The sequence below is a fragment of the Corvus kubaryi genome, unplaced genomic scaffold (assembly GCF_017639235.1).
Source record: "Corvus kubaryi isolate FWS band 111438036 unplaced genomic scaffold, C.kubaryi_AGA036_p1.0 37396, whole genome shotgun sequence".
In the NCBI taxonomy this organism is placed as follows: Eukaryota; Metazoa; Chordata; class Aves; order Passeriformes; family Corvidae; genus Corvus; species Corvus kubaryi.
In genome coordinates this window covers 12,117,426-12,132,004 of record NW_024581135.1, presented here as the reverse complement: position 1 = coordinate 12,132,004, position 14,579 = coordinate 12,117,426, and the positions used below count along the sequence as shown (strand labels likewise).

At 40.8% G+C, this 14,579-nt stretch overlaps 1 protein-coding gene across 7 annotated transcripts in view; it reads left to right on the top strand.

Moving 5' to 3' along the window:
• EPB41L5 (erythrocyte membrane protein band 4.1 like 5) overlaps positions 1-14,579 on the top strand; it is a 55,104-nt gene that overhangs the window by 32,479 nt on the left and 8,046 nt on the right. For all 7 annotated transcript variants that reach the window (XM_042040465.1, XM_042040461.1, XM_042040460.1 and 4 more), the window contains 5 exons: positions 6,606-6,772; positions 7,276-7,370; positions 12,547-12,675; positions 13,242-13,303; positions 13,951-14,061. In XM_042040465.1, coding sequence (XP_041896399.1) covers positions 6,606-6,772; positions 7,276-7,370; positions 12,547-12,675; positions 13,242-13,303; positions 13,951-14,061 — 564 coding nt within the window. The remainder of the gene's footprint in view (positions 1-6,605; positions 6,773-7,275; positions 7,371-12,546; positions 12,676-13,241; positions 13,304-13,950; positions 14,062-14,579) is intronic.

Below are 14,579 nucleotides of genomic sequence, written 5' to 3'. Positions count from 1 at the left end.
TCTTTTTCAATTAAATTTTTTATGTTAATGCAAGTTATAGTTGCAAGCAACTTCTTCAGTAGTATTAGTCCCTTAGTCACCTAAATTGTGGATGATTTGTTTACTCTACTGTTTGCTCCTGCACAGTAATGTTAATTTTTTTTCTGAGTTTCTATTTTCTTCTCCTTATTTTAAAAAAATTGCTTTAGAATCTGCCCTTTCCAATCACTTTGAAAACGGGTATTGCTTATAGATACTTGTTTCAGGTGTACATTTAGAGCTGCCATTTAAACTTGTTTTCTGCGAATAAAATGTGTTGTATATTTCAGAGGTCTGTTCCTCCATCACATTATTTTCTCCCATCTGTAAAATGCACATGATTCTCGCTTAGTTCTGTGAAGTGTTTTGAAATACGAAGTGCTTTACATTTGGGAAGTGTAAGCAACGTACATGAGAGAGCTTCATTTGTCAGTTCAGATTTGTGCAAAAACCTGCACGTTGCTTTGCGGAAAAGGGGTTTATTTGGCAGTGTCGTCATGTGCACATGTACTTGCATGCCTCTTCCCTCCAGTATTCACCTTCCAGGAATGCCCCTTGTCTTTTCGCATCCATCTTCTTGTCCTCACCTTTGCTTTACTTCTCCCCCCTCTTCCTCCTCCGTGCCCATTGACTAATTCTCCCCCTCCCGCTCCCCAACGCTCCAGGCCCCCTGACGCCGCCGGCCGCTGTCACCGTGGTGGAGCCGCGTGGGAGGCGTGGGCCCCGCCGAGGAGCCGCGCTGCGGACGGACCGTGCCCCGCGCTCGTCCACGAGCGCAACTCCAGGAACGCGGGGCTGCGCGGCGCTGCCGGGGCCTGCGCTGCCCAAACCTCCATGAGCAGTCTCTGAGACGTGGGCCCTGCTGGAGCAAGGGACTGCTTTCCGGCAGAGGCTGGCAAATGACCTCCTGAGCTCCCTCTGGGATAAGGACAACGGACCCAAAGCTGACTGTAGAGGGGCAAAAGCTTTTATTACAAAGGCTCTGCGGATTGTGCTGTTGGTATTTAGTCTTTAAAGAAAAACAACATATAGACCAGAAGCCACTCATCACTCTTACATTAAAAGCAGTACATATCTATCTATGTGTTTATATAGATAGATATATTTTTTAAATTGTGTTTAAAGTTTTTCTCAATGACAGACTCATTTTTTTAAGTTGGGTTTGTGTTTGAGAGCCATGCAGGAAGTCACATTTGCTATAAAGCTATATATGCAACTAGTGGGTTATAATATGGTTTCAAAAATCTAAAAGAAATAGAGGTTGTAACTGCCCCTCCGTTTGATCCATGATCGCGTAAAAATATCTAAGATACATGGTTGATCTGAAAACTAACCTTTTTTTTTTCTCAGTAAGACCTCTTCTGAAAAATACTGTTTGGAAATGGAACAGAATTATTTTCAATTTTTTAAGAATAAATTTATCAGAACTCTCAAAAAGGCAAAGAGTAATTTTTTTTATTATTATTTTTTGCTTTTTACAATTTTTTTTTTCTTTTTTGCTTCTCTGGTCCAGTTGAAAAGAAACAAATATTTCCTGACAAACACCAGTCCTACCATATGGTTCATGAGGTTAATTGTTAAGACTCCAGCTTCATGGCTCATTGGTATTCTTGGGGGCCTTTAACAACATGAGGAACAAACCTTTACCCTTGAACACACTGTGTTTTCTTGTGTTTTCTGAAGTTTGTTGCTTTTAAATTGCAATATTCTTTTCCTTTAAGAAAAAGAGGAAAAGTTGTAACAGAGGGCTTTTAAAATTAATTTATATTTAGCTTTTAGGATAAAGGAGTTGTTTGAATAATTTTCAAATTGTTTCACTATGTTTCAAATTACCTCATAGCTCAGAAATAAAAAACTATTGTTTTCAGATACCCAGACCTGAAGAACCAAAGAAGTAAGTGTCAGCCAGGACATAACTTAATATTGCCTGAGATATTTTAGCCTCCTCACCCCCATATCTGATGGGGGAAAAGGGTTTGCTAATGAAATATGAGTCTCTATTTTACAACTCTGCTTAAAAAAAAAAGTATGAGTAAGCTGTATACATACATGTATATATAAAGATCTGTGAGATCTACCAAGTTGATAGGAGCAATCTCTTGTGCTCTTTTTAGTTTTAGGTTTTGAATGGTGGATGTTGTAAACTTCTGGAGTGAAGCAAACCCATTTATTTCTTTCTTATTTATAAAGTTGCATAAGAATATGCAAATGAAAACAGGTTGTTTAACTTTACAATATCGTATCATGTCTGTGTAGTTGAGGGAGAAGAAGCTAATTTGAATGGAAGAACTTGGGCTAGTTTTGTATTTAAAATGCAAGAACGCTGTTGCAATAAGAAATGACTGGTTTTTTGCAGTTTTAAGTTCAGATGTGCTTTTGTCGAGGTCAGGCCACTGCAAGTAGTGGCTGAGTCCTCAGGTATCGCGAGAAGTTTTGCGTAGCTGTCGCAGAATTAAAGAATAGCTGAGGCTGGAGGATGTCCCTGGAGATCATGCAGTCCACTCCCATGGTAAGAGCAGGGCTGAGTAGAGCAAGTTGCTCAGGACCATGCCAGCCAGGTTCTGAGTATCTCCAAGGATGGAGACTTCACACCCTCCAGAGATCTATTTCACCAACCTCATGGGAAGAAAAGTCAGGTTTTTTCTTGAGTTTAGAGTGGAATTTTCTGTATTTCAGTTTGTGTCCATGGCCTCTTGTCCTTTCTCTTGGCTCCCTTGAGAAGAGTTTGACTGTTCTCTTTACTCCCTCTGTCAGGTTTTTATACACATGGGTGAGATCCTCCTGAGCTTTCTCCTCTCCAGGCCGAGCAGTCCCAGCTCTCAGGTTCACCTCCTAGCTCAGATGCTCCAGACCCTTTGTTGTCCTTGTGGCCTTTTGCTGCACTCCCTCCAGTATATCCGTGTGTCTCTCGTCCTGGGAACCCAGAGCTGGGCACAGCACTCTGGGGTGTCTCACCAGTGCTGAGCAGAGGGCTGGAGACCCTAATGATGGTCATGGACTGCCCTGGGATTCACAGCAAGTTTGGTAATCAAAGCTGTGGCTCAGGTATTTGTAAATTTTTCCCATGACTGATTCAGGATAGAGGAAGCAGCATGAAACCCACCTACCTTTAGAACTGGTTTGTTTCAGTATGATATATGTTGCATGCTTTTGCCACATGGCTTTGACTCTTGCAGACATCCTGTGGGTCCATTTTCCTCTGTGCTGGTATTATATTGGTAAGACTTCATGGCTTGGGGAGAATTATTATCCTGGTCTCTATTAGGGTGGGAGACAGCTCTCAATAGCAGACAAAGAAATTGTATCACACTGGTACCACCACCACCAAGCTGCGTTTTTACAGGGACAGGTCCCGTCCTCTGTGAATTGCAATGAGGAAGCACATGGATGTCTTTCTGTGGTGACACATCCTTACTTAATATGCCCAAAGGTTCTGCAGCCAGCATGTTTTCCTAAGCATGTTTTCTTTCCTTTCCTGTAGTTGTTGACTTCTATATATTATGCTGTGTCAGTATTTGAAATTATCCTCAAATGGAAGACAGCAGAAGTCTTGGAATATGGGAGTTGCTTGATTAGAAACTGAGTGTGTGTGAGCTGTCTCCATTTGTAGGATCGTACATCCCCACAATTTTTCCTTTTGCTTTCCTCACTTGGAAAAGGAAGCTTTTTTTTCTTTTTTTCTTTTTTTTTTTTTTTTTTTTAATATTTTGCATTTTTGTTTAGGAGAAAACAATTTGAAAAGGCTCAAATTCACTACTGCTCTTACCTTCAGTTACAATATTGGTTGCCCCAAAACTAAGGAAATTAACAAAGAATTTCATACTGTTGTACTACCTTGCAGAGTCTATGTGAGAGACTAATCTGTGTCACTACCAGTTTGAAAAAATCAATGAGCTTACATGGTACTCCATGCTGTTGGAAATCAGATTGTTTCCAAGAGAACAACCTCTTTTGTAGGACTCAGTTACTGTATTTTGAAGATTGTATTTCACAAACTAGCATGAAGTACTGCTTTGCTTTTCAACTAGGAAGTTAAAACTCACAGCACTTGTAACTGCAAGCTTTCTCAGTCGTGTTATGCATTCAATGCTGTGTGGTACATATTTATACCAGTATGTTGGTCAGGCAAAAAGAAGGGATAATGCAGTAGCTGCTCCCTTGACTGTGTGAGCTCCCTGGGCATGTAATGACTTATTAGTGGGTTGACAAACCTTTACATGCACTATCTTCATTATTCCTATATTCATAATTATTTTTATGGCTTGAATTCCTGGTATATTTTATCAGCATTTCCCAGGGAGTATTTTGTAAAACATGCTGGTAGAAATTGATTTGAAGACATAAAACCTGGCATTTACTACTCTGCAAAGTTCAAAATATCCCTTTGTATGTGGGTAAATGCAGGAATGTGGAAGGCTAATGCCTGTTCCATTCCTGAGTAGAGAACTGACTGTTGTAGAAGCCCTACTTTTCCTGGGAAGCCTTTGAAAATTTCCCTTATGGTTGATGTGCCAGTGTCAGTGTTTTATAAGAGGTGTCAGAAATTCTGTGCAGTGATTCAAGTTTGTTGTGCTTTTTGCTTCCATAGTTTGGCCATTTATGAAGCCTGCCTGGTAATCTTCCTCCTGGTGCACTGAAGAGGGTGAAGGGTCTGGGAGGCTTCAGAGAACTCATGCGTGCAAATTCCAGTGGCTGAGGGTCTCCCAAGTTTCCTCTTTCCTCTTGTTCACTGCCCATCTTGGGGTGGCTAAGGAGATGTTTCAGTGGGTCTGAAGGCAAGATGGAGTCAATTCCGACTTGAATCTTGGCTTAGGAGGCTTCTTTGAGTTTATCTTGGCTAATGCCAAGTTGCTTCAAAATGTCATGGTGTCAGCAACTCCGTGCTGTAGGTAAAATCTGACCTTCTTATGGTTGTCATATTAAAGATTTTGGAGACTATTTACAGAAAACTGTGAGAAAATAGGAAGAAAATTGTTGTCTCCGTGTGAAGATTATAAAACATTTTCCCTCGTGTATCAGTAAGGTATGGGATTCAGTTTCACTTTCCTTGTTGCCTTAATTGGAAGAGCATCTACTCCTGTCTGTTAGTTCTAACAATTAAATCTCTGTGTCCATAATTCCCTTTCTGCAAAACTGTCTGCTGTTTGCCTTTTCCTATTAGTGGTGCAGAGAGAGGCTGCACAGGAGATTGAAAAATTTTCCTATTACTTGCTTTGCTAGTAGCTTCTTATTCCACTCCTTTAGGAGAATCAAGCCAGTGGCCTCAGTTGGCCTCAGCAATTAATTGACTTACAATGATTCGTACATTATTAGCACTAAAACTGTGATATCCTGTAATCTGTTTCAGAGGTATATATTTAACATTGAAAGGATTCTTTTGTGTGCTTGAGCTGGTGGGAAGGAGTTTTTTCCTGGAGCCCCTAGTGACAATAGGGCACTGCTTCCAGATACCAGGGGCTGGAGAGAGGCATGAGGCATTAACCTGGTAGTAGTAAGGGAGAGGCTGGTCTAAACTGTCAAGTAGAAAACTTGTCTGTGCTTGAGGGTAGGTTCTCTTGTGGTGAGTATGGGCTTGGTATCATTGTTCTCATATTTGGGACAGGACTTGCAAAACGGATTGGTAGATTTTTCTTCTTAAACCAGTATTGCAGCCAAACTCTGAGGGTGATTGTTGACTGAACTGGGCAGCAGTAAAGCTGTAGTTGTGTGCACAGGCTGTCTGATTAACCATTGCATTGTGCAGCAGTGGTTTCTGTGTTTGTTAGTTTGCTGTTAGGATAGCTTTAGCTGTTCCCGTGCTTTAGAGAGAGATCTATGAGATTCCTGACTGCTTTCACAACATAAGCATCATAATATCATTTTTGGTTTTATAATTATTTTTACTTGTTCATTGAAGATACAGCTCATAGGGGAAAATAAAAAGGAGATGTTTCCATCAGAAACCAGAGGAGGTGAAAGAAGTGATCCTGGCAGGGTACAGAGTACATGCTATGGTTGACTTAAAACACTGTGGCTGTTAAGGTTTCATTCACAGCTCTGCCTAAGTTAACAAACCTGAAACTGGTTCTAGGTATGCCTGACCATAACAGTGTCAGTGCAGACCTGGGCAGTGCACCCTTCTGCCCTCTGTTTTGCTTACAAGTGTTGGGTGAAGTGCTGCACAAACAGCTTTTTGTGGTACCAACTTCCCTCCCCCTAACTTTTCTTTTTCTCTTGTAAAAATCCTAAAGGATACCTTGAGTTTGTTAGAAAAACTTCAAATGTTTGTTCCAAAAAGTGTATTTAATGGATAAAAGCTTCCCTCCTTCTCTCTTCACTTTTCCAACTGCTATGTGATGACACAGCAGGCAACATGGACCTGTTCTGTTATGAAGTCACTTATACAGACAAGAAATGTTGCCTTTTTCTTGTTTTTTAAGCTCACTGAAAGCCAATGTCTTAGTTACCTGAAACAGTTTTTCTAGATTGTGTCTGGTCAGCAGAAGACAGCTTGAAAAAAGAAATTGCATGTGTTAAAGCTTTTTCTTGTTACAGGAAGAGTGGTAACATGATTGTGCGTCTCTCTGCCCATCTTTCTGCCTTTGCAGCATACCTCTTGTTGATTTGCTAGACAGCACAGAGTTGCCAGAAACTTGTGTGGATGATGCTGTGGGCCGTCCAGTTGTTGGCTTGGCAACAGGAGATTCAGAAGAAGCTGTTAGTTGCCCTCCTTCTGACACGAAGGAAACTGCTGTGGAAAAAGCAGATTCTAATCGTAAGCAAACTGACAGATTTTTTCCTATTATATTGTGTGAGATCAAGATTAAATTATGAGGTTGATATGCAATTGTTTCCTTACAAAGAATGCAGAACTGTTTTAGGAAGCTCCCTTAGATTATATCCATAAGGACAGTTTTACCCATTACTGGAACAACAAGGACAGAGATACAAGGGAAAAGTCAGTTCTTCATCGGATGTGACTGTGTCCACAAATACAGTGCAGTGCAACCATCTAAGCAATTAACTCTGTGTTTGCTCCCTCACTGTGAGGATGGCTGGGTAAATGAGCTCACAGGAGTGCAGAGTGCTGTGATTTGGTGCACACAGTCTGCATGCTTGAAATTTGCACTGAAGCTTGAACGAGTAGATTCTCCAATCCCTATGCTTTTTTTGCACAACTTCCAAATTATATAATTAGTATTCAGGAATAATGCAAATTGCAAGTCAAATGACTCCACAGTAACATTAGGATGATGATAGCTTTTTTGTCTTTTTCAGTATTTGAAGACACATTCCTAAAACTAAAACAGCTGGAGACAGAGCGCAGCAGCCCCGTGCCAACTGAGCGTCCCAACGTAAACATAAACATACAGGTACTTGGCCTTCATGCTCTCTGCTATGGCCCTGAATTTTGTTCAGATCGTTCTGAAAAGTCTTCCACTTGCCTTGGTCTGTTTGCAAGACTTTTAAGACTATGAGTGAGTAATACTGGGGGATAGTAAAGGAAATACAGATGCTTTATGGTATATAAACCTGTGTGTGAGGGGGCAGTGAGATAAAGATCGGCATAGAAGTGCATGTGTGTGGAGACTGCAGCCTGGTGAGATTTTCTAAAATTAGTGGGAGTAAAAGTCATAAACACTTGAAATGTTTCTCAGTTGTCTTTATCTGTAGGTTACTACCTGCATGGTGTTGTGTAGTTCACCCTCTTTTTGGAAGGGCTGAGCTGCTTTGCTGGCATTTTTCCATTCCGAGAAGGTTGTTTTGACATTTTGTTTTGAGTCGGGTTTGCCGATGATCCATCCCTCCTGTTAAGTAACCAGTTTGTACCTGCTCTCTGATGTAGGTGTTCGTGCTCTGTGTTTACATAGAGAGGAGTGATGTGGTTTGATTTACTGCTCTCAAATCCCTCTGAGCAAATCAGGCTGCACTTCATGGCAGCTGAGCCAAAGTACAAGCCTGAGTGCCCTGAACAGGGCGAGGGCTCTCTTCTCCCTCCTTCCTCTTCACTCTTTCTTCCCCAGCTTCCCTCTCTCCTCTGTCACCTGCAGGAATCATTGCAGGTTTCAGTGAACAAATGTATCTGCAAACTGGCAAACAATTTTTTTTTCCTGCTTTTGTTTTGAACTTTTTGTTGATGTGCTGGGTTTCTTTAGGTTTTTAGTTTGTTCTTTAAGTTGGTAAATAGTGAGTTAAATAGGTTCATGGAAGGGGTCAAAGAAATGCCAGAGCCATAGTGAAAATAGGTAGTGTTGCTAGAAGAGAGGCCAGGATCCTCCCTTACAACAGCAGTGAACTTTGATAGATTCACTGGTTATCAGACAACTACCCTCACACAGGATATTCTTCTGGATTTTTTTAATGAGCTTTAAAAAATGTGAAATTTAGTTTTCATTACTCTGCCTTCTCTGATGCAAAAGCTTTGGGAGATTTTTGTGTTTTGGGCAAGCAGAGAGAGTGAAACACCTGGCAGCATTATCTCTGGACTACCCTCCCTTGTAGGGAGACCTGAGGATTTACCTAACTTTGAGTGAAGCAGCTGTGATTTTTCTTGCTGCCTCAATACTAACAGGAGCCAGGTGCCAGGAGGTGTTTAGCAGTGGGTGTTTGAGCTAAGCCCGCTCCTAAGCATTTGTTCTTCACCTCCATGTGAGAGAAGGCTGCTGCTGTGGGTAGTGCTGCAGGCTGCTTGGCTCATGTCCCCTTTAAGGGCTGCTGTCAGGGCTGCCTGGTGCACCTCTCTCTTGGTGAGTGCATTACAAAGATTACCAGGTCTCTAAGAACATTAGTCAGTAGCCTGTAGGTCCTGTTATGCTGAAACGCTGCTTCTACATAAACTAAAGCAAATGAACACAGTTTATTTAAGAATATTTTAGCCTGTTGAGCTCCACTTTAGTTCAGACAGAGAGGGGAAAAACATTTAGTTGGTTAATTGAAGAGAACGGACCAAAAGTATTTCAGTGGTTTTTAAATCGTGGCTGATTTATAGTAAGCAAGCTAAGATTCCTGTAATGAGCTAATCTAACAAAGAGCTGCCAATACAGTACAGTCAGAGTCATCCAGCTGCTGTCACATGAGGTGCCAAGTAACTTTAGAGGTTATAGATACTGGGGGAATAGTAACCTGATTAGAGAGCAAGAACATTTTCATAACGGAGAATTGTGGATTAACAGTATGCCAACAAGTGGGTAAAAGAGAGCTCAGCTTTCAAGAAGGAAGTGTAAATTATATTAGGAAAATGTAAGAGTAGATCATCTGAGGGTTTTTTGGGTAGAAGAGATAGAATAAAACTTTTCTGCCTATGATGTAGCTTACTAAGAAGTCACTTGAGAGTCTTTGTTTAAAAAAGATAGACAAAGATTAGAGACTCTCTGCATACTTGAAATTCCAAATGCTTCAGATTGCAAAGACGTGTAGGTTACAGTAGCACCAAATGAGCACACCCTTCAGAGAGGAAAGGTTAATGGTTTGGAAGCCAGTCCTGAAAAGAGTGACCTAAAAGACACTATTAAAACTACTTTGTTTCCTGCCTTTGAAGAAAAAGTAAAAAAATAGAAAAAAATTAGAAATTGCTTTAGAAAAAAAATAGAAGCTTTCATTTATGGTGTTGGTTATAAAATATACCTATGGGCTCTTCTCCTGTAGTTACTTTTCTTCTTTAATCTTTTAGTAAAAGAGGTGTTTGTGGTATCCTCTTCTGGCAGAATTGCATGGGACTGCAATATATCTACTAAAACCTTGCAATAAGCTTAGATCCTGGGGCTTGCTGTTACTTCAGAGGGAATGTAGTATTGCAGCATTCTCTCTGAACGTGTGCGATTACAAATTTCAGCACATTTCATCTCACTTGAGGTTTACCAGTGCATAACATACTTACCTATGTAGAAACTGTTACAGTGCATAAGAGGTTTGGTAAAATGCATTAGGGTGAAGTGTTATCTTTCTACTTACGAAGGCAGAGCTGCATTCTGGACTTCATGACACTGTTTTATGCCAACTCACTTCAGCTTTGTTAATTAAAAATCTTTAACTGTTTTCCATCGGGGGACAGAGATGGCCTGACAGTCATCTTTATGTAATTCTATACTTGCAATCAATCAATCCTGATTGATTTCTTTGATAAGGAAATATTTATTTAGCTACCCCTGTTCTCCTAGAGAAAAAGAGGAAGCGAGGGAATGAATGGCTTCATTCTTCCCTGCTGCTCACTGCCAAAATCTGTGGGGATGGAAGAATGCGACTTTGTCCTTTCCCAGCTTTCACTGGTGCAGTGGCCAGATCTGACAAAGAGAGCAAATAGCTTTAAATACACCAATGCTCTGCTTTCATCAGCTTCTGAAGGGAAATGAACAATAGAGGTTCACCCTGTTTGCCCATGTTCAAAGTCTGCTCCCGAGTCAGAAATGCAAGGCCATGAGGGTTTACTTTTTCTGAATTTGTTGTGATCTGTAGATACATGGAAGTTGCTCCAAAATGTGCCTGTATTAGGCTCCATCTTCCTGCACAAAGTGATTTTTAGTGGCACCAGGAAGACAACTCAAAAGCACAAAGGATTGGGATCATATGCCTTGTTACTGTCTTCAGTCTCTCCTTGCCTTTTTGCATCGCTGCCTGGTTTCATGTTTTGATTGAAGAACACAGTACAAGTGTAGTTTGTCTAGTCCATGGAAACGACAAACATTCGTAATGAGCTAGAATAATGATAAACTCCAGCAGCTTTACTGTTTGTGTGAACAACTGAAATGTCTTGTAAATTAAACATCTTGAGGGGTTAGCAGGTGCCAGATGCTTTCCCCTCTATCTGCATGCTTTTTTCATTAAAAAAAACCTCTTAAGACACCTATGCTTTTTTCAAGTACAAAATAGATAGGGTTGAGAAAAATGGATCATTAATATTGAGGGAAATAGTTCCTTGACGGTATGAAACTTACACTCTACTAAATTAAAATATTCTGTGATAGTGCTAAGCTTTTCAAAAGTAGGGAGTGTAATTGTTAATAGACTAGAGTGACCTAATTAAATTGATTGTCCAATTTAAGGTGGAGGAAGCTGAGAGGAAGTTAAATAAAATGGTACTTCAAGCACCAGTGTACTGATGTGCTCAGTTAAAATGATGAGATTTAACGTATTAGTGGAATAATGCATTCAAAATGCTGTGCAGGTGCTGTTACACACAACATCTGGTTCAGTGAGGTCCAGTGTAAAGACTTAAAGATTATCACGGTTGGGTGCTGCAGCTGTAAAAATAATAATAATTTGGTTGTTGTTATTCCTTTTGGCAATTCCAGGAGCCTCTCTAAAATGAAAGTACTTCAGTGTCTAATAATTGCTAGTCTTCATGAATTACATGAAGGTGCACCTCTTAATATCTGCTGGCAATAGTCATTAGCACCACTTGGTTTTTGGTCCTTATGGCTTTTTATGTTGACAGTGACCCTTGAATATTTTGTGAAGTTCATTGCTGACTGGGGTCAAAATTTGAAAACAGATTCTCCTTTAGATAGTCTCTTGAGATCCTATTTGGATATCCCTAAAGATGGTTTAGAGGGAGAGAAAAAAAGGCAGTGTTTTTCCCCTCTCGAAAGACCAAATAACTACAAGTTCTCACCAGCGTTTCCAGGGAATGTAACAAGCTGAAGGTGGATGGAGAGCAGTGGGGGGACAGGTGTTCAACTCTTTTTAACTTCTCTGCACTTCTCTCTCTCTCTATCTCTCTCTCTGATGGGCTTCATTCCTCCTGGGCGCGCTGTAGTTAGTGCAAGCAGGAGTGCAGCAGGATTGTCCCTGCTCCGGGCAGTCCTGCAGCACTTCCCTCCTGGGAAGAGCCTGCCATAGACCGTGGCATATGGTGAGGAAAGCAGGACTCTGTCTCCCCCTGCTGAGTCATACCCTCAGAAGGAAGGTCACAGGGTTTAGTTTTCACTCAGCTAATTAACTTCTGCCACTAATCAAATAGCAATTAGTAGATTGAATGCTTAATTAACATTTTATAATTAAGAAATGCACTGCACATAATGAAATACACTGTAGTGAAAGGTATCTCATTCTTATTTCTCTTCATTGTGTATCTGGCTGCCAGTTTGCTCTGATATAATCAGTGGTGGGAGAGGTGGTTAGTAGAACTTTAATTAAACTCTTATTCTAATTTATAAGTGGATTTTAAATTAAAAATCTTCCTAACTTGCATTTGAGAGTAAATTATCAACTTTACGTGGGCTGTACTGAAATGATATAGTGGCTGTTATATTGATCTCCTATCAGTAAACTAGGCTGCAGTTTTAGGATGTACTTCATTTCTTGCACACTGTATTTTTAGCACAGCATTTTGCATATCCACATTTAAGCATTGTGCTTTTATTTACTTTGTGTTGCTGTGACTTTACAACTGAATTCCAAAATAAAGGAAAAAATTGGCGTTTTCATTTCAGTATAAATCTGCTGAATTTTCTTGGGCTTCAGAGCCTTGTCGTTATTTAGAGATGTTGATAAACTTCAGCCCAGACTTGTCCGTGTGGAAACTGCTTCTGATAAAGATGTTTTCATGTCTAGGACGAAGTGGTGAAGTTGACAGATAAATGTCTTAACAACGCAATCGAGAGCCCAATCGTAGCAGCAAAGTGGCTTCCAGCAGATCTCAAAAGCAATATCCTGAAGGCCCAGGCAGAAGCAGGGCACAAGGTAAATACTCAGCTGAACAGGGCTGTGACGCTCTCAAATGTTCTATTTCTCTTCAACTGCCCGATGTTGGAGAAGGTGCCTTGCAGATAAGGGTGTTCCAAGAGCCTGTCCGAGGTAGAGTCAGAAAGATTTTCAGCCTTTCTTCACAGTGATAATGGTCCTGTACTGGAACGGTTGCCCAAGGAGGAATTTCTGTCCTTGATGATACTCAACAGGTAACAGGACAAGACCCTGAGCCAAGTGGTTTGAGTGGTCATTGAGACAGGCAACCTCCAAAGGTTGCCTTCTAATCAAGCAATTACTCTGACACTAAGACTGTGCTTCTTGCATGTTGTAGTGAATTCCTTAGCAAATAATGGTATTTTATTTGGCTATGTTGGTGAATTATTTTTATTTCTGCACTGAAGTTGTCACATAGGATTGTTGTTCTAAGTCCCTGAGCTATAGATGAACAGAATGTTTTTGTGCTGGGATAGAGACACTCAGCTTTACTGTGTATCTCAGAACTGACACAAGATGGAAACAGGTATCAGAAATGTATGTCTCTGTCCATTTCTTCCTCTCAGGTTGGAAAAGATGACAGCATGACAGGTGTCAAGAATTCCAATATTCAGGAGGCTGCTGCCAGGTACTGAAGAGATTTGTAAGAAACATATGGTGTAGTTACCCCAGTACAGAACTGAGAACCTGCAGTTCGGTGTGGTCTGCCAGTGGCTCAGTATCATTGCATTTTACCTTGCATAGGGTACCTTACCCTCATGGCTATGAAGTGGTTTTGACATGAAAACCAGGTTTGTAATTGCTGGGGTTTATTATATACAAGGTAATACAGATGCTCTTTATTCTCCCATACTTGATAACCATTGGTGCAACAGCAATTTCAATCACTAATTATTTCTGAAATGTGAACAGCTTCAGTGTGGGGAGAGGGGATGTGTCTCTTCACAGTAGCTGTTTTCTAGTGGAGAAAAAAAATAGTGTACAAACCCGTGACAGTAGTTTTCCTGAGAATTACTAAATACTAAATTATTTCAGGGTCCAGTGGAATTGCAGGCATTGAAAAAGTTTAAAAGATTACGACATCTAATTTCTTGTCCATTTGGGAAGATGCACATGTCAGACCTCAAAGAGCAGAGGGTAATATTGTAAATAAAATGTACAAATAAAATGTACATTAGCAGTCCCAAAACTGTGCTCTAACAAGTGATTCATAAAGAGCTTTCCATGGAAGTCTGTAACTGTTTTCTGTTTTGTTTTTCTGTTGTTTTGTGCCAGGAACATTCTCCTGTCAGGTAAATCACAGAGCAGTCCCCCAGCAACCAGTCCGGTATTTCAAGATCCAAGAGAGCTGCTGAGAGCAATCCCTGCTTCAAACACCTTTGTTCCGTAAGTGATTCTGGAAAAACATGTTTCTGGAGTAAGGGGACCACGTGGAGATTATCATGAAGAGGTCTGAAAAGATGAGGAGCAGTTGCTGAGCATTTAGGCTACATCTAACTAAACAGGTTTACGGATGCATTTTTAATTATTGTTGCGGCAGTTAATCAGTGCAGGCCAAGCCTCAGGGTGAGTATCCTTGCAAGCAGCAAGTGAATCTCTCTCATCTTCTGAAACGACTGAGATTCCTGACATCCTGCTGCCCCTGGCTCTAAAGAGGAAGATAAGAGGATGACAGGAAAGGCTTCAGGCAAATTAGACTCCAGGGCTGAAGAAACTCCATTGAGATAGAAGATATCGATACTGTTGGGTCTATACACAGCTGTAGCTGGAGCTATGAGAGAGAGCAGTAATCTGTGGAGGTTGTTGGAAGGCATTTATGTTAACATACAAACATCAGTCTCTTGTCTGCCTCAGTGGAACTGGTGTCAAGGTTTTGGGCTGTCTGGGAAGCAGCACTGTTCTGC